Below are 21,046 nucleotides of genomic sequence, written 5' to 3' on the forward strand. Positions count from 1 at the left end.
GACAGAACTCTGGATGAACCACAGACTGAAGTTTATGTAACAGGGATGCACTGATCCCACTTTTTCAATCCCGATTAACGATACCTTGGCTTTGGGTATCGGCGGACAACATCAAGCTCGACTTAAACATTACTTTCTTAACTTTCTAAAACAAAAAGTTAAAAATAAATACATAGATATAAATGTATTGAATTGTTATTTATTAAAATCTGATACAGGATCGGCCTATTTGAGTCAGTATCGGTATCTGTGCATCCCTAGTAGGGGTGTAACGATTCATCTACTACATCGATAGGTACTCGGCAAGTTGTCTTTCAAGGGGGACGTATATCGATCTATAATCGTTTGCAAGGTAAATATCGATTGTATCGAAACTAAGAATTTGCATCTTGTATTTAAGCACGACAAACGTTACAGCAGGGTCTGAAATTAACACCTGCCAAATGCAGGTAAATTGTCGGCAGTGGTGGGTAACATCGTCAGGACATTCGTCACCTTGACAGACAGGGAAAACGCTAGAGATGGGAATACAGAACCGGTTCCTAGTTGTCCGATCCCTTGGCATATCATGCCTCCGTGACTATTGATTCCTCTGTGTTGATGCTTTCTGACAGTTACGCATGTACAATGACACATACGCACGCTGTGTCATGATTGTTTGTTGGGGACCGGAGCCATGGCGGAGAGAGAAAAAAGGTAACTCTAGCACTATTTGCCATTAATCGTTGTGTTAAGGGATGTCCATAATTAACCGTAAACCCACATTAAGCATTTTAACCGATTAACGCAATCGGTTAAAACGGTTAAAAGAAATCTTAATAATTAACTTAAAAGCTGAGCGGCTCAGAGGAGCGGCTCGTCTCTTTAAGGAGAAAAGCTGGTCCACCTTAACAGCCCACCTTAAGAGGCGGAGCCGGAGTTGCAGGATACAGGAAGTCGGCTCCGGTCCCTCCAGGTTGCTTATGGGGAGTGGAGGAGTTGTAGTTTCATAGCATTTATTCACCTACAAATAAACTGTAGACACACTGCTACACCTACGTTCACAACTAGAACGCCACCAACAACCTCACACTCACCACCAACACACACACACGGTCTGTTGGAAACTCACTAAAGTTACTCAGACTACGTGTGCGGCGGCGAGCACGAAGCCTCCGGCAATGCTAGAGCTGCTAACGTAGCACAAACACACACACTGTTTGTTGGTCACTCGCTAAAGTTACGCCGAGCAGACACACAGCTGACAACCTGTTAAACTAAACTAAATGTGCGGTGGAGACTTTTACTGGGAAAGTGGCTGCACGTCCGCGACACTACACGCAGCATCGTAGCTGCTAAGTTAACGCACTCGGATGGTGAACTGGGGACTCCCGTCAACCAATATCTGTTGAGCTCCTGCAGCCGGTACGAGGCACAGTTGACATTTAGTAGTCGGTTAACGAGGGTCGGTTATCGGTTAAGAAACTTTTTCAAAATTAGCATCCCTAGTTGTGTTTACTTGTTTATATCCATAATTAATTTATCCCTAAGGAACTCTGTGGAATCCTGACCTGTACTGTCCAGTATCAAGCTACTTATTTCACAGTCACACTGATTGAATTTTTGGCAAAAAAAAAAGTTACTGTATCGATTTCAAATCATTAGATCTTATCGTATCGCTCTAGATGAGCCAAATATCATCCTTGAATCGTACCGGAACCACGGAAAGTGATACGTACCGTATCGTTGTAAAAACGGATGGTTACACCCCTAATAATCCCTAGTACGTAACATCCCCTAGGGAGTCTGGAGTTTACTGCTCGACACCATATGGAGCAAGAAAATCTAAATTTGGGTGAGGTGGAGGAGCGTGGGTGGAGCTGAGGAAGCAACAACTGCCATTAATGAGTGCAGTAGGGAGGGAGTGTGTTCCACTGTTGGGGTTATGATTAGATTAAAATATGCTGCTGTTAATTAAACATTGCTCTTAAAATGTCAGAGTCCAACCAGACAAAATCACCTCAACACCAGTGTAGTACTTTACTTTACATTACACAAACTTTAGCTTCTTCAGGGTGACCATTTACTCTTTTTCTCTGACATTTTACACTGACTCTATTTTGGGATTTTAGACTTTTTTTAACCAAATTCAAACTAAATGATCATCAATGAATGTCGACTTCATCATACATTATTTTATGGTAAGTTCCTGTTCAGTATCCCCATAATCATCCCTGTATTATCTTGTCAGTGTGTCATTGATAAACACACAATAGTGAGCAAATTCAGCATATTATATGGCATTTTTCCACATACTGTATGATCACTACAGATTATATATTCATATATATATTGTTGTGAAAGATTTAAGCTTTCATTGTGAGGATTTTACCTTCTTTTCACCCCTTTAAATGACTAATTATTACATACATGACTATATCATATTCTTGTTTAAGGTTTGAGTATTGAGGATTTTAATGTACAATACCGTGCAAAAAAAGAAGAGAAGTGGTGACAGCCATTAGAGGTGATTTTGCTTATTTGATTGGAGAAACACAGAAATGTTGTCGTTTGAGAAGCAGATCTGGTTCATGTTTTCAAGGTGAAAGACAGAAAGGACTGTTTCACTGCTAAACTAACAAGCTAATCCACCCATTTCATCACTATTGCTGCTAGCAACCAGACAACAGAGGCTTACCTGTGACCAGCAGCTGGGTCCATATTAGACCCAAGACAAGAAACATGGAGAGAAATCCTCCTCCTCGACCTCTTCTGCGGCTCATCCTTCCTTCCTTCCTTTCTGAAGTTCAAACTGAGATAACTGGTCTCCTGCAGCTTCTCTCGGTGCCGTTATTACGCATCAAGGAAAGCAGCCGGTGGATATTTCCGTGCATGTATCTGCAGCATGCGGCAGCGGCAGCAGCATGAGGGAGGAGACGCTGCCAGAGATCCAGAGATCCAGAGATCCGCTCCACAAACACCGGCACCCTGCGACGCTGCTTACCCGCCCTGCGGGGTCCTACAGAGGCCTGGCTAGAGGACGAAAAGCCGCTCTGCACCGGCAGCAGCTCCAGGACAAGACGAGGATGTTTCTCATGTGAGGTTCAGCGAGTTGAGGTTCAGGTGGAGGCTGGAGATGATGAAGAGATGATGAAGAGAGAGAGGGAGAGAGAGAGAGGGAGGAAGAGGAGGAGAAAAGGCGTGCTGGAGAGGAGGAAGGGGATTAATTCATAAAATCTTCAGAATTTATTAAAATAATGATTTATTTTACTCATGACCATAATTATGTTGGTTGAATGCGCGTGTATTCGTTATTTTTTTATCTAATTTTTGACATAACATTTAAGTTTATTTTCCATGTTCTATAGTCATTATAGCAACATGGCGATGTCGGTTATTCTGTCTGCTATCCAATATTTCGATCCAGTGGAAAACACAGAGAATTACTGATTGATTACCATCAATTATATTTATTGATTTATTGACTAATTAACAATTATTTGACCCCTTCATTAAATGAAACAACAATCATATTAAAATTAAATGTAGCCCACTCATTTGCATAATGAGGCAGAAATGCATAAAGAAATGTTAAAATTAAATTTGTAAAGAAATGTATAAAGAAAAGAATACAGAAATAAATAAGTTTGGGGAATTAAATTAGGGGTGAAATGCAAAGGGAAAATCGTGCAGAAATACATAAATACACGCATCTAATAATAATAATGAATAAATACATTTAAGAAACATGCAAAAAATAAATAACTAAATAAAGATAAATGAAAAAATTAATAAATGAAAAATATAATGTGAATATTATATATATATATATATATATATATATATATAAGGGAAAATTCAACAGAAGAGTAAATAAATAAGGGAATTAATACAAAGACACAATTATGTCACATTTAATCAATTAATTAATGCCACTTATATATCAGTCATCAGCTTCAACGTCTTCTTCATGGGGAGTAACTGGGTTTTAAAGCAGAACAAAAGACTCTGTTTAAGAGAAGATACACAGTGTGTATGACGGGGAGAGAACAGTGATGATGACACACGAGGATCTGCAGCCAGAACAGAGAGAACGTGAGTGACCTCTGCTGGTGCAACACATGAGGTGCATTCATGAGTTAATCAGAACTGTACAAACAGCTCTACGACTACCACGTCTGTTACTGATTCATGCATTGATTGATTGACATGGTTTGTCAATGGTTTGTTTTTAACTCACTCTGCTTATGACTGCTTTCTATGGAGGACAGAACCAAAATAAAATAAAATAAATAATTAATCAGTGAATAAATTAATATGTCATTAAATGTACCAAAAATAATAATAAAAATAAACAGGCATTAATTAATTTATTAAATGTGAAAATAAATTGATATTTCTGTTTTAATTTGCTTCATTTATTTACCTTTGTATTAATTCCCCTATTTATCTACTATTTCTCTCTTCTATTTAGACATCCTTTTTATTTCTTTATTTTATTTTGATCAACTTAAATTTATTTATTTATTTTTGCATTTATTTTTATTCATTTGAAATTTATTTTCAAAATGATTTATTCATTAATAAATGCATTATTTTTGTATTAAAAACTTCACACATTTTTACAAAGATTGAATAAGGCATGAATGAGATTTGAGCAACGAAAGTCAGACAGCGCTGGTGGTATCACGGTTTTACACTCTGCGTCTCACGTTATTGCACTTTTTTAAAAGTGTCAGAGAACTACGGTGGCCTTCAGGTAACGTAAAAACGGGTAAGGCCCTCTCCTGAGCTTGTGAATGGTTTGTCCGTTCTGGGCTACTGTAGAAACATGGCGGAGCAACATGGTGGTCTACGCCATGTAGATGTAAAGGGCTCATTCTAAGCTAACGAAAACACAACCATTCTTAGTTTCAGTTGATTATACACTAATGACAACATAGTTATTGATGTTATATTCCATTTCTGATAATAGATTCCCCAAAATGTTACACACTGTTCCTTCAAAATAACAGCTTCAAAATCATTTTGATGGTACACTAACTTGTAATAGGGAGAATGGCGCCTTCATTCCCATTCAGCGCCCCAAACGCCTGTTCTTGTACTATATGTACCTTTACGGCACTACGTCACACACCACCAGCTAGCCAGTCAGCCAAGAAGCTAGCTCGGTATTCTCAGTACGGACATCATGGCGAAGGCTGTAACCTTATCTGTGTCATCCCCGTCTCACAGAGTTGTGTAGTTTTTCCGTATGCCAAAAGACTCATTCAAAAACTTAGCAAACTATGTACATGGGCTGAAAACGCTTGTAGTATTTCAGCAAAACTAAAGCTTTCTGTCATTCTTTTTTATTATTCTTTCTAGTGTATGATAGACCATATCTGTGTAAAATCCTGTAATATTGCTCTACCCTGTCAGGCGACATGGTTCTTTGGCTTCTGACGTCGTATTTGCCAGTTCCAAAGGGGCGCCAAATCGCAAAAAATACCAATTCTTGCATAATGTTGCTGTAATAGGGACAATAGTATGAGTAAGTTCCTAATGCTCTACAGAAATACTATACAGAAATAATGTATATTTATAGGATTTATTAAAAATGTCATTTCATTATTATTTATGATGTTTTATTATGTTTTAATAAGTGGGAGGAAACCGGAATACCCGGAGTGATCCCACGCCAGAGCTGGACTTCACGTCCAGTTGAAAACCGGAGCCGGACTTCACGTCCAGTTAAAAACCGGAGCCGGACTTCACGTCCAGTTAAAAACCGGAGCCGGACTTCATGTCCAGTTCAAGGCCGGAGCCGGACTTCACGTCCAGTTCAAAGCCGGAGCCGGACTTCACGTCCAGTTCAAAACCGAAGCCGGACTTCACGTCCATTTCAAAACCGGTGTTGATGTTTCCCTGCTGGTCAGCTGGACCAGTCGATCAGTTCTTGTATTGTCGGCGGTGTTTTGGAGTGACAAACTTCTTGAATCTCCTCCACAGAGAAGGCCTCTGATGTGTTTCAGGAATCTTCTCTGGAGCGTTGTCATCTCTGATGTCCTCAGCAGCCTCAGACTTCACGTCTAGCTCGAGACCTGAGCTGGTCTTCACCTCCAGCTGACAGGCAGTCAGTTCTTCTCTTTGACTCAAAGATCTTACTTTTTCTTGGAGCCTCTGCACCTCCTCTTCATGCTTGAGTCTCAAGCTGCGCTCCTCCTGCAGTGTCTTCTCCATTTCCTTCAGCTTGCTCCTGTCGATGGCGTTGCTGTTCTCCGCCATCCCCCTCATCTCCATTTCCTGCTGGATAAGGTAGTTTGCTTCCTGCAGGCGTTGTTCAAGAGTCGGCTCAGGAGCAGTTGAGTCCGGAGTGTTGGCTGGTTGGGGGACCACCTGGTGATCACCCTCCACCTGCTGGGGTCCTGGAACCTGAAGTCTTGGCTGGGTGGGAACCTCCTGGTGGTCAATCTCCATCTCCTGGGGTCCTGGAACCTGGAGTCTTGGTTGGGTAGGGACCTCCTGGTGGTCAACCTCCATCTCCTGGAGTACTGGAACCTGGAGTTTTGGCTGGGAGGGGAGCTCCTGGTGGTCAACCTCCATCTCCTGGAGTACTGGAACCTGGAGTTTTGGCTGGGAGGGGAGCTCCTTGTCCTCCTTCTGGTTGGTGCTGATGTTAAGCTGGTCCTTAATGAAGGTAGACTCATCCAGGGGCTCAGCTGGAGGCGCTCTGGTGGACAGACTCAAAGATCTGACTTGTTCTTTGAACCTCTGTAACTCCTCTTCATGCTTCAGTCTCAAGCTGCGCTCCTCCTGCAGTGTCTTCTCCATTTCCTTGAGCTTGCTCCTGTCGATGGTGCTGCTGTTCTGCGCCATCCACCTCATCTCCATTTCCTGCTGGATAAGGTAGTTTGCTTCCTGCAGGCGTTGTTCAAGAGTCGGCTCAGGAGCAGTTGAGTCCGGAGTGTTGGCTGGGTGGGAGACCACCTGGTGATCAATCTCCATCTCCTGGGGTCCTGGAACCTGGAGTCTTGGCTGGGTGGAGACCTCCTGGTGGTCAATCTCCATCTCCTGGGGTCCTGGAACCTGGAGTGTTGGCTGGGAGGGGAGCTCCTTGTCCTCCTTCTGGTTGGTGCTGATGTTAAATCCTTTACTTTTCAGAAGCTGCAGTGTCGTCTCCATTTCCTTGAGCTTGTTCCTGTTGATGGCTCCGCTCTTCTCCACCATCCACCTCTTCTCCATTTCCTGCTGGAGGAGGTAGTTTGCTTCCTGCAGGCTTTGTTCAAGAGTCGGTTCAGGTCGTGGTGGTCTTCTTGCCCTCACAGAAGCAGTTGAGTCCGGAGTCTTGGCTGGGTTGGGGACCACCTGGTGATCACCTTTCACCTGCTGGGGTCCTGGAACCTGGAGTCTTGGTTGGGTGGGGACCTCCTGGTGGTCAACCTCCATCTCCTGTGTTCCTGGAACCTGGAGTCTTGGCTGGAAGGGGAGCTCCTTGTCCTCCTTCTGGTTGGTGCTGATCTTAAATCCATCATGGGATCTGGCTATTAACCAGTCACAGTGCTTTGATAGAGCCCTGATCTCCGTGTCTGCGATCAGAGCACACATCTCTAGACCGGGGAGTTCCTCCATTTTAGTCTGCTGTGTGTTTTTTTCCATTACTGCTCTTATAGAATCAATCTTTGGGTTGTTAAATGTTTTCAGAAGCTGCAGTGTCTTCTCCATTTCCCTGAGCTTGCTTCTGTCGATGGCGTTGCTGTTCTCCGCCATGCACCTCATCTCCATTTCCTGCTGGATAAGGTAGTTTGCTTCCTGCAGGCATTGTTCAAGAGTCGGCTCAGGTCGTGGTGGTCTTCTTGCCCCCACAGGAGCAGTTGAGTCAGGAGTCTTGGCTGGGTGGGGGACCTCCTGGTGGTCAATCTCCATCTCCTGGGGTCCTGGAACCTGGAGTCTTGGCTGGGTGGAGACCTCCTGGTGGTCAACCTCCATCTCCTGGGGTCCTGGAACCTGGAGTCTTGGCTGGGTGGGGACCTCCTGGTGGTCGACCTCCATCTCCTGGGGTCCTGGAACCTGGAGTCCTGGCTGGGTGGAGACCTCCTGGTGGTCAACCTCAATCTCCAGGGGTCCTGGAACCTGGAGTCTTGGCTGGGAGGGGAGCTCCTTGTCCTCCTTCTGGTTGGTGCTGATGTTATATTCATCATGGAGTCTGGCTATTAACTCGTCACAGTGCTTTGACAGAGCACTGATCTCTGTGTCTGCGATCAGAGCACACATCTCTAGACTGGGGAGTTTAGTCTGCTGCGTGTGTTTTTCCATTACTGCTCTTATAGAATCAGTCTTTGGGTTGTAAAATGTTTTCAGTAGCCGTTTCCGTCGCTTTCCAACAGTGAATGCTCAGATGTCTCTCTGAAGTGTTCTGTGGTGAAGTGAAGTGAAGTGATGTGATGTGTCTGTAGTGAGTTACTATATGACATCACATTCTACATTCCCAGAGTGGCTTTGAAGTGTTCTGTGATGAAGTGAAGTGTCTGTAGTGAGTTATGACATCATCACATTCTACATTCTCAGAGCGGCTTGGATGTGTGCCAACATTCTATTTTTTTCATATGGTCAAAAATGTGAACAAAATGGCGCCCCACCATCAACATTCATCACACTCAATTAAAACCTGCTATCAGTCCCACCAGGGCCGGTTTGAGGCATAGGCCATATAGGCGGTCGCCCAAAGAGCTAGAGCCGGCTCTGAGTCCCAAACTGATCCACAGTTTTAACACAGTCATGTGAAAAAACACAGCAACTACATTAAATTAAAGCCAATTATGATTTCTTCAGTGGTGAAATGGAACTCAAGTACATTCTGTACAATTTCGAGATACAGTACTTACTTTAGTTTACTTTCTACTTTATGATACTTCTACTCCACTACATTTCAGAGGCAAATAATGTCCCTTTTCTCCACTACATTTATTTTAAAGCTTTTTACTTTTCAGATTTTACATATATCAAATGATCAGTTTAAAAAATATGATATACTGTAAAAATTCGGCTCCATCTTGACAATTATATTACATTAACATGCTGCGTATATATGTTAATCATCAGTAATAATATCACATTTTATATATGATAGATATAACACTGAAAGGTGCTTTTACTTCAGTACATTTTGCTGATACTTTTACTTCAGTAAGATGTTGTATGCTGGACCTTTACTTCTATTGGAGTATTTATACTGCGAGTACTTGTTCCACTGCTGGTTTTCTGATGCTGTTTAACAAGAAAGTTGTCTTACTTTTTCACTTATGATCAGCCGGAAAACTTGTCAAACTGGCTTCAAACACAGCAACACAACCATTCTGTGTCTGCTTGTGTTGTCTTTATTTACAGCACATGTTTTATGCTGCATATTTGTTGTCAGATCAGTGAGGATGTTTTCTCCATTTGTGTTTTGAACACAGAATGAAATGTAAAGTCATCCAAATGATCATTAGTTGCAGCCTAATCTTGCATTTAATTGGGGATATGTGTGTGTGTGTGTGTGTGTTTATTGTTGGAGAGTCTGATGGAGGAAAGTTGGAGTTTGTTTCTACCACTATCAGGCTTCAGACGACATCATGAATCAGGCTGTAGCTCTGCAGACATCAGTAAGATGCTCACAGAGTCAACACAGAAGTGTGTCTTTTTACAGTAAAATTATATTTTGGGAAATGATATGCTTACTTGCCTTCTTTCCAAGCGTAAGAGGAGACGATGGAGATCGATCTCTGTGTGTTAGGACTCTAAGAAGAAATGAATCATCAGTATGTTGTTCTCTTCTGTAGGGTGTGATGAACACTGCATCCTGTAGGGGGCACTATCTCTTCTTCTCTTGTGAAAAAGGCTCTGACACACCAATGCTGTACTGCTGTGGTCTGTTCAGTCATGAAGAACTCCAGAGGCCTGTACTACGAAGCAGGATTTGCGGTTATCGAGGTAACTTCAGGGTTAACTCTGGGTTTTCGGTACTACGAAGCTGGTTCACTTCTTATCGAGGTAGATCACCATGGTAACTTATGCTGAACGGATAACCTGCTCCGGAGCAGGTTATGTTCCAGATTAGAGATCAACTCGTATGAAAGCAACTCCTACTGACCAATCAGAGCTCAGTGCGGTGATCGAATGAAAATATCACACACATACCAAGAAATTTAAGTCATAATCCAGACTAAAAACAACACAGTTTAAACTGACAAATACAGGAAGGACAGCTGACTTTATGTTATGGGTGTTTACTCCTTTGAATTATATTTTTATATATATATATTTTTTTTTACTTGCTCTTGAGTCCATTTCACACCGTCAGAGACGGGGGAAGCAAGTGAAAGGATGTAAATACTCATAGACGCCGATTACTAACCATAGGTATAAAGAAGTTTATTCTATTCATCTATTATTCTCGTAAACGCTATTTATATTTAGGCAAGTATACTTTACTTTTGAGTATTCCGTTAAATTAATTAATCTGTTAATTTACACATTCACACATCCGGAGTTTTTTCTTTTTCCAGCTGTCCTTCCTGCATTTAGCAGCTTCAACTGTGTTACTTTTAGCCTGGATTAAGTGTTTCATTTCTTCGTATTTGTCTGATATAGTTTGCTCTTCCTTTGTTAAATGTGCCGCTCTGCCTGTCTGTCAGTAGACTTGTTCACGTCTGTGATTGGTCAGATGCTGCAAACACCTCGTCGTTTATGTGAACGCGCTCATATCCAGACTGAGAAACCCTGGGTTGACTTACCGAGTTGATAACCAGCTTCGTAGGACAGTTTAGCGAGATCTCGTTTGTTAGGGTAAGTGAAGCCAGATAACGAGAACATACCCTGGGTATGTTGAACTCGCTTCGTAGTACAGGCCTCTGTCTGTGTTACCAGGAGGAGGATATGAAGGGGAAGTGTCAGACGGTCAGGTATACACTGAATAGTAACACACATTTCAAAGTATTTTTATATTTACTATACCTGAGTTTCAGTACTGATACTAAAACAATCCTATCTCAATACCATACTTAAAGTGTGTATATATACGTGTATATATATATATACACGTATATATATATGTATATATATATACGTGTATATATATATATATATACACATATATATACACGTATATATATATGTATATATATATATATATACATATATATATATATATGTATATACCTGCTAAACATCAACATGTTAGCATGCTAACAGGCTAAACTAAGATGGTTAACATGGTAAACATTATACCTCTTAAACATCAGCATGTTAGCATTGTGAGCCTTGTTATGCTAGAAAAGAACTACTTAGTACAACATGTTGTGCGACCTCGTTAATTTTTTAACTCTACATAAATTCAGTCCCTGACCTGATGTCAGAAAGGTGTGAATATGTGTTTCTGAAGCTATTTGAAGCATTTAGACTTGTTTATCTACACATGCAACATCACAAATATGAATGAGTGATTTCCTGTTAATAACAACATTATGAATGTGTTACTCCGCTACAACAAGCAGCTCGTCTCCTTTAAAAACAGCATGAAGGTCTAGTTGATCACATTCCTCTGCAGTGAGTCACAGCACCACTCCCCCTACAGAAACCTCATATCTCGCCACATGTCTGCTTTCCAGGAACAAATGGAGTTACTGGGTTTGCACAGAACCACACTGGTATTTTGATCGGGATGCTTTCTTTCCCTTCAGGCCAGGTTTAACACAATCCCTATTTTCCTTTTCTGCCTCTTTCTTTTCCTCAATCTCACTGTTGCTCCTCTTCTAACGAGAACAATAGTTTCACTTCAGGTGTTTGTTGACGTTTCCACCGGTTACACTAATAATATAAGTCTGCACAGTAACTACAGTTGTCAAATAAATGTAATGAAGTAAAAAAGTACAGTGGTGGAAGAAGTACTCAGATCTTTTACTTAAGTAAATATAGTATACAAATATATACAAATACTATGTTAGAAGTAAAAGTCCGACAGTCAAAATTTTACTGAAGTAACAGTGAGGTCAGGTTTAAAAAAAAAAAAAATGGTCTCACTACAATGAAATGTCTCCTATAGGGACTAACATCATCACACATGAATACAGTTGGGCTCATTGGATCAACAACAGTCTCAGCTTTACAGTGATACCCAATTTATGTGATTCAAGACTGTTTAGGGACCCCAGTATGCAGAAATATTCAAATATACCATTTTAGAAAAGGAGACAATAACATATTTATACTACATGCAAAAAACTGCATGTGATTATCATAAAGTGGGCATATCTGTAAAGGGGAGACTCGTGGGTACCCATAGAACCCATTTTCATTCACATATCTGGAGGTCAGAGGTCAAGGGACCCCTTTGAAAATGGCCAAGCCAGTTTTTCCTCGCTAAAATTTAGCATAACTTTGGAGCATTATTTAGCTTCCATCCCGACATGGTTGGTACTAATGGATTCCTTATGTTTTTATATGATATCTTTGTCTTCACAGACCGTTGCTATGGACGCAGTTCTGATGTCGGACTCTGGCGGACCGTTTTTGTGTCAAATCATTTTAAGTAATAACAATTTTTATGTAAGAAGCCGTGTAATAAGTGGGATAATATAGAGCTAGCGGGTCAGTGTTGTGAAATAAACCCCTTCAGGGCAAAGCAGCGTCGCCCTGAAAGGTCAAAAACGGTCGGCCAGAGTCCAACTTGAACCGGCTCCCTGTACATTATCCCTTACATAGATTAGATTACTCTGAAATAGGCCATTCTGCATGATGTGTACTTTTACCTTTGGTACTTTAAAGGGACTGTTTGTAACTTTTTACAGGTATAAATCTACCGGGTCGGTGTCCCATGCGCGCTCGCATATGCGCACTCGCGTGTGGCTATGCTGTTCAGACCGCTCCTCTGCCTGCTTGTCTTCACTCACACAACGCGCGCGTTCTCGCTCCACCTCACGTGCATGCGCGCACACTACACACTGCAGAAGAGTTAGTAGCTCTGAGAATATCTAGTGGACGTTTGTGCAGAAATAAATGCTGCAGCTCCTCCAGACCAACAGAGGTTTCCCGTGTCTTGTGAAGTGACGGAGCTCCGCAGAGAGAAACGTTATCGTCTCCGATCAAAACTCCGGTGTCTCCCCTGTTCCCTCCGTCCGCGGTCGGGAGATGATAACGTTTCTCTTCCTGCTTCAGCCCCGGAGGCTGAAGCAGGAAAAGCCAACACTAGGATCAGCAGTGATTCATGGAGAGACCTTCGTCTGGTCAGCTAACATTACTGCCAAGCAGCTGAAATATAGAGTGATATTGTGGTTTTAGCTGACGTGTGTCGCCTCACTGTTTTGAGTGATGCTCGTTCATGTCTATTTAGAGCGAGCAAGCGCGAGCCCGACGCTGACTTTCATTGACTTAACGGCCACAGGTGTCGCTGTTAACAAGCATTTCTGAAAGTTACAAATAGTCCCTTTAAGTACATTTCGATGCTAATACTTTTGAGTAAAAAAGGACTTGTTCTTGTAACAGACTGTAGTATTATACAACATCTGACCCAATACTTCCACTGTTGTGTTTCAAAATTTACTGAAAGTAGAAAGACTCATTTACGGGATGTGGATTATTCAGTGGATTCATGTTAGGACATAACACCGCCCGCCTCTTGGTGCAGCGACCCGAAGTTTAATCGCCTACTGCTCCTGCCAACACACACCTTCTCAAGAGCGGGGATTTTCCATTCGTCTTCCCGGAATGAAACCTCCCTCCATCTCTTTCTTTTCGGCCGGATGTCTCCATATCGGACATCCCGGCGGCGGCGCCGCCTCCTTACTGGAAGCCACCGCCCCCCCGGTCTGTCCCTGTAAGTTAAACCCAGCTCCCCCTCCTCAAATCACTTTCCCTCAGTCAGTCGGAGCTTCACGGCGTTTACAAACATTACTGTCTTGTTATTTTCATCTGTAATCATGACTCAGGTCAACACCTGCCTCAAACGCACCGTAACCATCTTCAACCTCTTCTTCGCGGTGAGTCAGCACCTTTTAATAACAAGTCAAGATGGCTGCCTTTGATCTCTTTGGGAATATAAAGTGCGTAGCTAACGTCTGTAGTCTGTTTGTTTTATAGTTCACTGTAATGTGATCAGCGTGTTTGTGAGTGTCAAACATGAGCACAGTCATCGTCTGTCTTGTGTTTCCAACAGGCCATTATTGATGTATTATTTATTGTAGTTTAGTGTTTTTAATGTTAAACCATTGTTCACTTTGTTTGTTTGCTGCTTTTTTTGTAGGAAATCATGCTGCGTTTTTTTGTTTTAGCATAGAGACTTTGTCTAGATTTATTATATTATATTATTAACAATTGAATATGTTTATAGTCTTTTGGTTAGGGCTGCAATTAAAAATGAGTTGTATTAATGTAGTTTGCAATGTTGCAGGGTGATCTTCAAATGACTTTTGTCAACAAAATCAAAGTTATTCAATTGACTATGATGTAAGACACTGAAGGAGTATCAGATCCTACCATTCAAGAAGCTGGAACCATCAAATGTTTCTTATTTTTTCTTCAAAAGTGTTTTAAAAGCTTAAAGAAAATCGTTGCAGATGGATTTTCTAGTGTTTTTATAAGCTATCTGCTTTTTGGTGGAGAGTTTTGATGCTTTGGTTTCTGTTTGATTTGTTTCTCTGCTGGTTTCCAGTCAGTCTGAAGCCAAAACAACAATTACATTTAATAGTTTGCAGCTGTCTGGTTCCGCAGAGAGCTTTAGTTTAGACCTTTTTTCCACAATAAAAGCCCCTGGTGTTCATTTACAGTAATTTTAGTTGGCCTGTTTGAGGGTTTGTCCTCATGAAACCAGGTCAGTCTGAACCTCATCGGCTTTTATCCCCTGTGGGCTCATTGTTCTGGTTACCTGATAGGAATGTTTGTGACGGAGTTTCAGTACAGATACAAAACAATTAATTGATTAATCACAAAGATAATAATTCAGTAATGAACATAATTATTAGTTGCAGATCTTCAGTAAACAAGCAGTTGTTCTCAATCTTTTAGGGTTGTTACACCTTCAAAAAAGGCTACAAATACTGGTTATTCTTATAATTGAGGAACTTGTGTGCGTTTACATGTGTTGTTTTAGTCGTTGGATCTGATCAAACTGTTTTTTTTTTGTTTCAGATCATTGGCGGCTTCATCATCGCGCTTGCTCTGCTGTCTCAGATCCTCACCAACGTTAATGGAGGCGAAGGCGTAAGAACTAACACCGATTACAAACAGAAAAATAACTTGGTGTCTTTAAAAATAAACTAAAATATGAACCATTCCATCGCTTGTTGTGCTTCCAGCTGGAGGGTCGGACCGCCGGCCTCATCCTCCTCTATGTGGTCGGCTCCGTCACCATGGTCATCGCCATCCTGGGAGCCTACGGCGCCCACAGGGAGAACAGAGCGTGTCTGATCGTTGTGAGTAAAATCATCTGACACATGGACTTCACAAGGTGACGAAACTTCACAATAAAAGAGGATGTGAGAAGAGTTTTCCAAATCGAATATGATGAAATGTGTGAATTTTTAAAGAAATTTCAGTTTCACATCATCTGTGATGTCTCTGATGGGAAAACCCAAACTGACTTAAGTTTAAAGAGAAGCTTTCTTTGTTTTTTACTTCCTGTTGTTGTGTTTACATAGAGAGCAATTCCTGTCCAACACTTAATTTCCCTTCAGTGGCTTAAAAAACGTTAATTTTGACTCTAAATCTTGTAGCTGCCTCTTTAAAAAGTGCCAAACTTCATTTAAATTTTAAGAGATTTTATAAGAAAGTGTATGAACTCCTTCTCCACCTGACAGCTGACCTGTAGAAACACTGTATTCACTCATTTTTCTTACCTACAAAGTTTTCGTGCATCATTGTGCAACTGTAGTTACGGTCTTTTCCTGTTTTTCTCTGTAGTTCCTGGTGTGTATGGTTATTGGAAGTCTGATGATGATCCGAGCTGGTATTCCTGCCGCCATCAGCCGTCCCGAGGTAACATCCCTACTGCTGGTTCTACTGTTGGTTCTACTGCGTACAAGAGAAGAGATTTACCCGATATTTAATGGTTGTTCAGCTCTAAAGAGACCATCCAGCTAATAATAAGTTATTCTATATTTCTGCGTATGTGTATATTTCATGTGTTTAGAGTCATTAAAACAGCTCACGGTCACATTTTAAAGTTGCAGTCCGTAAAATGTCAGTATTTTTTGTGGTTACTGGTGTTAACTGATTTAAAACTGATCCACTGAGAAAATATTGGAAAATGTTTCACTATTTTCTGACAACATACAAACATAATCAGCTGATCTGTTCAGACACTGAAGTTTTTACGTGTTAATTTAACCCACAGCTGGAGGGCACGTTGGAGGAGAAGTTCCATGAGCTTCTTCCTCTGGATAAAGCTTCAGAAGATGTGAAGAACATGGCTGAAAGCCTGCAGACACAGGTAAGATATACACACACACACACACAAAGCTGGCCAAAACTTATGTTTGAATATTCCCTTCAAAAAACACGTATGTTCGAACTATTCGAATATCTGTTTTTGTGCATTGTGTCCACGACACCGCGTTCTAACTGAATGTGATCACACATTCGACGTATTATATCTTTAGTTATCATGACTAAACTTGAGATTGTGAGCTCTTAAGTTTCCCAGCCTAAGTAGGTTCTTTACTCTCCAGCTCACAGGCTGTTGTCGTCCAACCAGTTTACACTCCCAGAATTCCTGAGGGGGCAGCCAGGTGTGGCCTACGTCACCTGTTTTGCGGCAATTATGTAAATGCAGTGAGGAGGAAGTGGATTATTTTACTAACATGCAAATGCCCTCACGTCTGTCTGCACTTCAACTCAGGTCACATCAAGTCAGATGAGTTCCCCACCTATTGTCTATAAAGAGGAAGAATCTGACTTGATGCTTTTACTCTCATAAAAATGGAGGAACTGATCAGAGAGGGTTTTAACTCCTTTACTTCTTCCTAAAAACAGTTTCACGATTGTAGTTTTTTCTTACAGATGTGGCTGCAGTCGACTTTCTTAATAAGCACATTTCTTTTCGTGCACAAGCAAAAATAACAAAAATAAAATGGTTTCCGCTCTTAAACCGTCACGATTCTGGTCTCTTCTGAAAGGGGATAATTTGGAGTTTACGATCAAATAGTCAGATTTAGTTTAAGTGATTCAGAACCACATTTACAGAAGCACAAACATGGTAGTGTTTCTTTTACTGTCCTGTTTTGCTTGTTACTAAACAAGCAGCTGTCGACACTATGATGCTGAGATCATTAAATAGTTTAAGCCGGGTTTCAACTCGCCGTACTCGGGTAATGTGCGTAAAGCGTGAAGGTTCCACATATGGAGGACGGAACCTGCCAAAATAAAACAGAAATTAATAAATGACTCGATAAATAAATAAATATACCATTAAATGCAACAAAAATAACATATCAAATAAATGTATTCATTAATTAATTGATAAAATGCAACAGAAATTGATATTTATGTTTTAATTTGCTTTTCTATTTATTTCTTTGTATTAATTCCCTGATTTAATTACGCCTCTTATTTTTATTAATGTTTAAATATACTTATTTATTTTTGTATTTATTATTTTTTTTATTTATTTTTGTATATATATATAAATATATATTTTTTTTATTTATTTATTTTTTAGATGTGTGTATTTATTTATATATTTACGCATTTACTTATTATTTCTCATTTCACCTATTATTTTTCCCCCCAAACTAATTTATTTCTGTTTTCTTTTCTTCATGCATTTCTAATTGAATTGATAAAATGTGACATAAATTTGATATTTCTGTTTTAATTTGCTTCTTTAATTATTTACCTTTGTATTAATTCCCTTATTTATTTACTCTTCTGTTTAATTCTCCCTTATATTTATTCATGTATTTATTTTTATTAATTTTTAAATGTATTTATTAATTTTATTTATTATTTTTAGATGTGTGTATTCATTTATTTATTCACAATTTTCCATTTGCATTTCAGTCGTTATTTATTCCCCCAAACTTATATATTTCTGTTTTCTTTTCTTTTTACATTTCTTTACGCATTTCTGCCTCATTATGCAAATGAGAGGGCCATATTTATTTTCTACATTATTTTTGCTGCATTTAAATTTTGCTTGTCATTTATTTATTTATTTTTGATTTTGTCAGGTTCCCTCCTCCGCAGTTAAAGGGCTAAATTTAAAACATAAACATGCTTCTTTTTACCAGCAGACCTACTGTACAGTATATCTGAATATTTCCAGATAACAGCAGTTGAAAACCAGCTTGTTTTCTATGTAAAACCACAGATCAGTGGTTGAGAGGGAAACTTCACACATCCTGCTTTCAGCTGCATCTTTAGCTTCCTGTCTTCTCTCAGTTTGTATTAAATACTTCTTGTCTGTGCAGTTAATATGAAATAAAGTGTGTTTCTTCTTCTCTGGTGTTTTAGCTGCACTGCTGTGGTTTGTTCAGCTATGAGGACTGGAGGGAGGACATCCCCAGATCGTGTCTGTGTGACCAAGAGTACGAGATCGAGGGGAAGTGTCAGTCAGTCAGCTACGGCGTGAGTTTAACTTTTCACTTTTACCATCTTCAATCATGGTGTGTTTTTATAAATGCAGGTTATTAACGTTTAATCGTCTCCTTCAGCGTCTGATGCAGAGGAAGTCCGTCTACACCAAGGTCAGTGGACATTAAAAATTAATTTAACTCACAAACAAGTTAATATCATATTTACATGACTCGTCAGCTGATTGAATGACCTTTTCTGTCGTCCCGTCCTCAGACCTGCTTCCCTGTCATCCTCCACTACACCCTGCTGCTCGTTGACGTCATGATCGGAGTCGTCTTCTCTCTGGCTGCCCTGGCGGTGAGAATTAATAAACACTTATTATTTTATTTGCAGAGACAGAAGCTTCGTTTCTGGCTCGGTTCTTTTACTCTGATAGCAACAGATGTTAACTCACCTTCTTCCTGTTGTCTCCTCCAGCTGTTGGGCATGGTCCTGTCCTCCCTCATGATCCACCAGATGCGTTACCCATACAGACCCACCATCCTGATGACGGTCCCCGCCGTATTCACCACGCCTCCGCCCAAATACCAGGAGCTGCACAACCCTCCCGAGTACTAGAGGAACACCTCTACTACCGCTCTCGTATCTGTTGTTAGCTCGATGTACAGCGTCGACAGGAAGTCGACGTGTTTCTGTTGTCTGTCTGTTTGTTCTTGAATGCGAGGCAGTGCGAGGACGGCATGTCCAAAGTGCCTTACGTCACTGTGAGGAGTCCGACTGTCGATGGAAACACCACTGGGTTTCATTTTCTGATGCAAAGCACCTTTGAAAAGATCTGCAGCAACTTTATTAGTCATTTTATATCAGTTGAGAGTGAGTCTGATTGGTCGACGCAGTGGGGGGCGGGGCTTCTTATTGGTCGCAATCTGCTGTTTTCATACAACTAGAGAGGATCGTGTTCGTCATCATCACAAGATAATTAATAATCAACATCACAGAAGTAAAAAGTCAAAAAGTTTGACGCTTAAATCTCTAAATTCTGACTTTTTTCTATGGAATTTGGCTCTAAAAATCCTCTTCTGGATAAACTCAAATGGAGTTCAAGAAGACATCTTTTAGACCACCTTTCAACAGTAATAAGATCACAAAATAATTTAAGATCACAAAAAAGTAAAACAAAATCTGAGACTTTTATCGTTAAATTCTGACTTTTCTATGGACTTTGGCTCTAAAAATCCTCTCCTGGATAAACTCATACTGAATTAATCAAGAAGACATTTTTAGACCATTTTCCAACAGTAATAAGATTAAATTAAGATTGCAAAATAATTTAAGATCACATTAAAATGAACAAAATAGAGCTAAGATTAATACCTCTATGTTGAAAGTCAAAATTTGTAGACTTTAATCTCTAAATTCAGACTGAATTGATTGTGAACTTTGTGAAAATAATCTCAGTTAAAAGTAAAACAAATCTGAGATGTTTATCTCTAAATTCTGACTTTTTTTCTAAGGATTCTGGCTCAAGATGTGTAAATTTAAAATTTTGTGGAAAAGATTTTATCAAGAAAACATCTTTTATAAGAAATAACATTTTTGAGGGTATAATCTCTAAATTCAGATTTGTTTCTAAGATTTTTTAATGTCACTCTACATAATTTAAACATCAAGATTTTAATCTTAAACTGTACGGTTTAGAAACAGAATCATTTAGAGCCAAACTTCATAGAAAAAAGTGAATTTAAAGGGTTTTTTTGCACAAACATCACAAACATCCTCTCTGGTTATTCTTTTAATTTTTCACAAACTTCAGTAGAAATGTAGTTGTTTTTTTAGCTGCAGGTTCCTGAAGCTCATTGCACTTTTCTCTGATGCAAAAAAAAACACTTTACATTTTTTTTTAATTATCCTAGTTCTAATTTGTTTCAGCAAACGGCCTTTTTGGGTGATGATAAAAACCAGAAGTGCCACATTGTTTGCTCTGCAGGAGCACTGAAATTAACTGCTGAATGCGAAAAAGATTAAAATCTTTAATTTATTTTCTTCCCGACCACGGACAGACTGATCGACGTTAAGGCTTTTATTTTGAAAACCCTGAGCGCTGTGTTGACGAAGCTTTAGAGGCGAAATTAAAAGCATGTGCTTGTGAGGTCATGGCAACTTATTATTTTTATAATGAAATGTGTATAAAAGGATAAATCTGGATGTGTGAGAGCAGAAAGTCCCTAAAAAACAGTTAAAGTCTGTAAAACTGAAGAAAGGGGAAATATTCTTTATAGTTCTTAATCTTTTCTTTGTTGTTTCTATGCTTGATTTTCTGCTGTGAAATGATACCGTAGTAAATACTGGAGTACATACTGGAGTAAATACTGGAGTACATACTGGAGTAAATACTGATGACTTCAAGAAATAAAAACTATAAACCAAACTCTGCTGGTGTCAAGTACTGGAGTAAATACTATAGTTAACACTGGAGTAAATACTATAGTTAACACTGGAGTAAATACTATAGTTAGAACTGGAGTAAATACTATAGTTAGAA

At 39.9% G+C, this 21,046-nt stretch overlaps 2 protein-coding genes across 2 annotated transcripts in view; one reads left to right on the plus strand and one right to left on the minus strand.

The window, feature by feature from the left end:
• Positions 1-3,152, minus strand: part of ptprr (protein tyrosine phosphatase receptor type R) — a 50,174-nt gene extending 47,022 nt beyond the window's left edge. The window contains exon 1 of the mRNA XM_074625301.1: positions 2,678-3,152. Within this exon, the coding sequence (XP_074481402.1) occupies positions 2,678-2,762 (85 nt within the window). The 5' untranslated portion in view covers positions 2,763-3,152. The remainder of the gene's footprint in view (positions 1-2,677) is intronic.
• Positions 3,153-13,811: 10,659 nt separating this feature from the next.
• Positions 13,812-20,554, plus strand: LOC141761628 (tetraspanin-8-like). Its single transcript, XM_074625084.1, has 9 exons — positions 13,812-13,973; positions 15,121-15,192; positions 15,288-15,404; positions 15,892-15,966; positions 16,325-16,420; positions 18,442-18,555; positions 18,642-18,674; positions 18,778-18,861; positions 18,982-20,554. The coding sequence occupies exons 1-9, from the start codon at positions 13,914-13,916 to the stop codon at positions 19,120-19,122; spliced, it is 792 nt and encodes a 263-aa protein (XP_074481185.1). The 5' UTR covers positions 13,812-13,913; the 3' UTR covers positions 19,123-20,554.
• The last annotated feature ends 492 nt before the right edge of the window (positions 20,555-21,046 follow it).

The sequence above is a fragment of the Sebastes fasciatus genome, chromosome 23 (genome assembly GCF_043250625.1).
Source record: "Sebastes fasciatus isolate fSebFas1 chromosome 23, fSebFas1.pri, whole genome shotgun sequence".
Classification (NCBI taxonomy): Eukaryota; Metazoa; Chordata; class Actinopteri; order Perciformes; family Sebastidae; genus Sebastes; species Sebastes fasciatus.

What these genes read in the sequence shown, in the direction of transcription:
- LOC141761628 (XM_074625084.1), top strand. Translation starts at nt 13,914, where the DNA reads ATGACTCAGGTCAACACCTGCCTCAAACGCACCGTAACCATCTTCAAC. An exon ending in TCTTCAACCTCTTCTTCGCG is followed by an intron (nt 13,974 to 15,120) that starts GTGAGTCAGCAC and finishes TTTTTGTTTCAG; the next exon opens with ATCATTGGCGGCTTCATCAT. An exon ending in CTGAAAGCCTGCAGACACAG is followed by an intron (nt 16,421 to 18,441) that starts GTAAGATATACA and finishes CTGGTGTTTTAG; the next exon opens with CTGCACTGCTGTGGTTTGTT.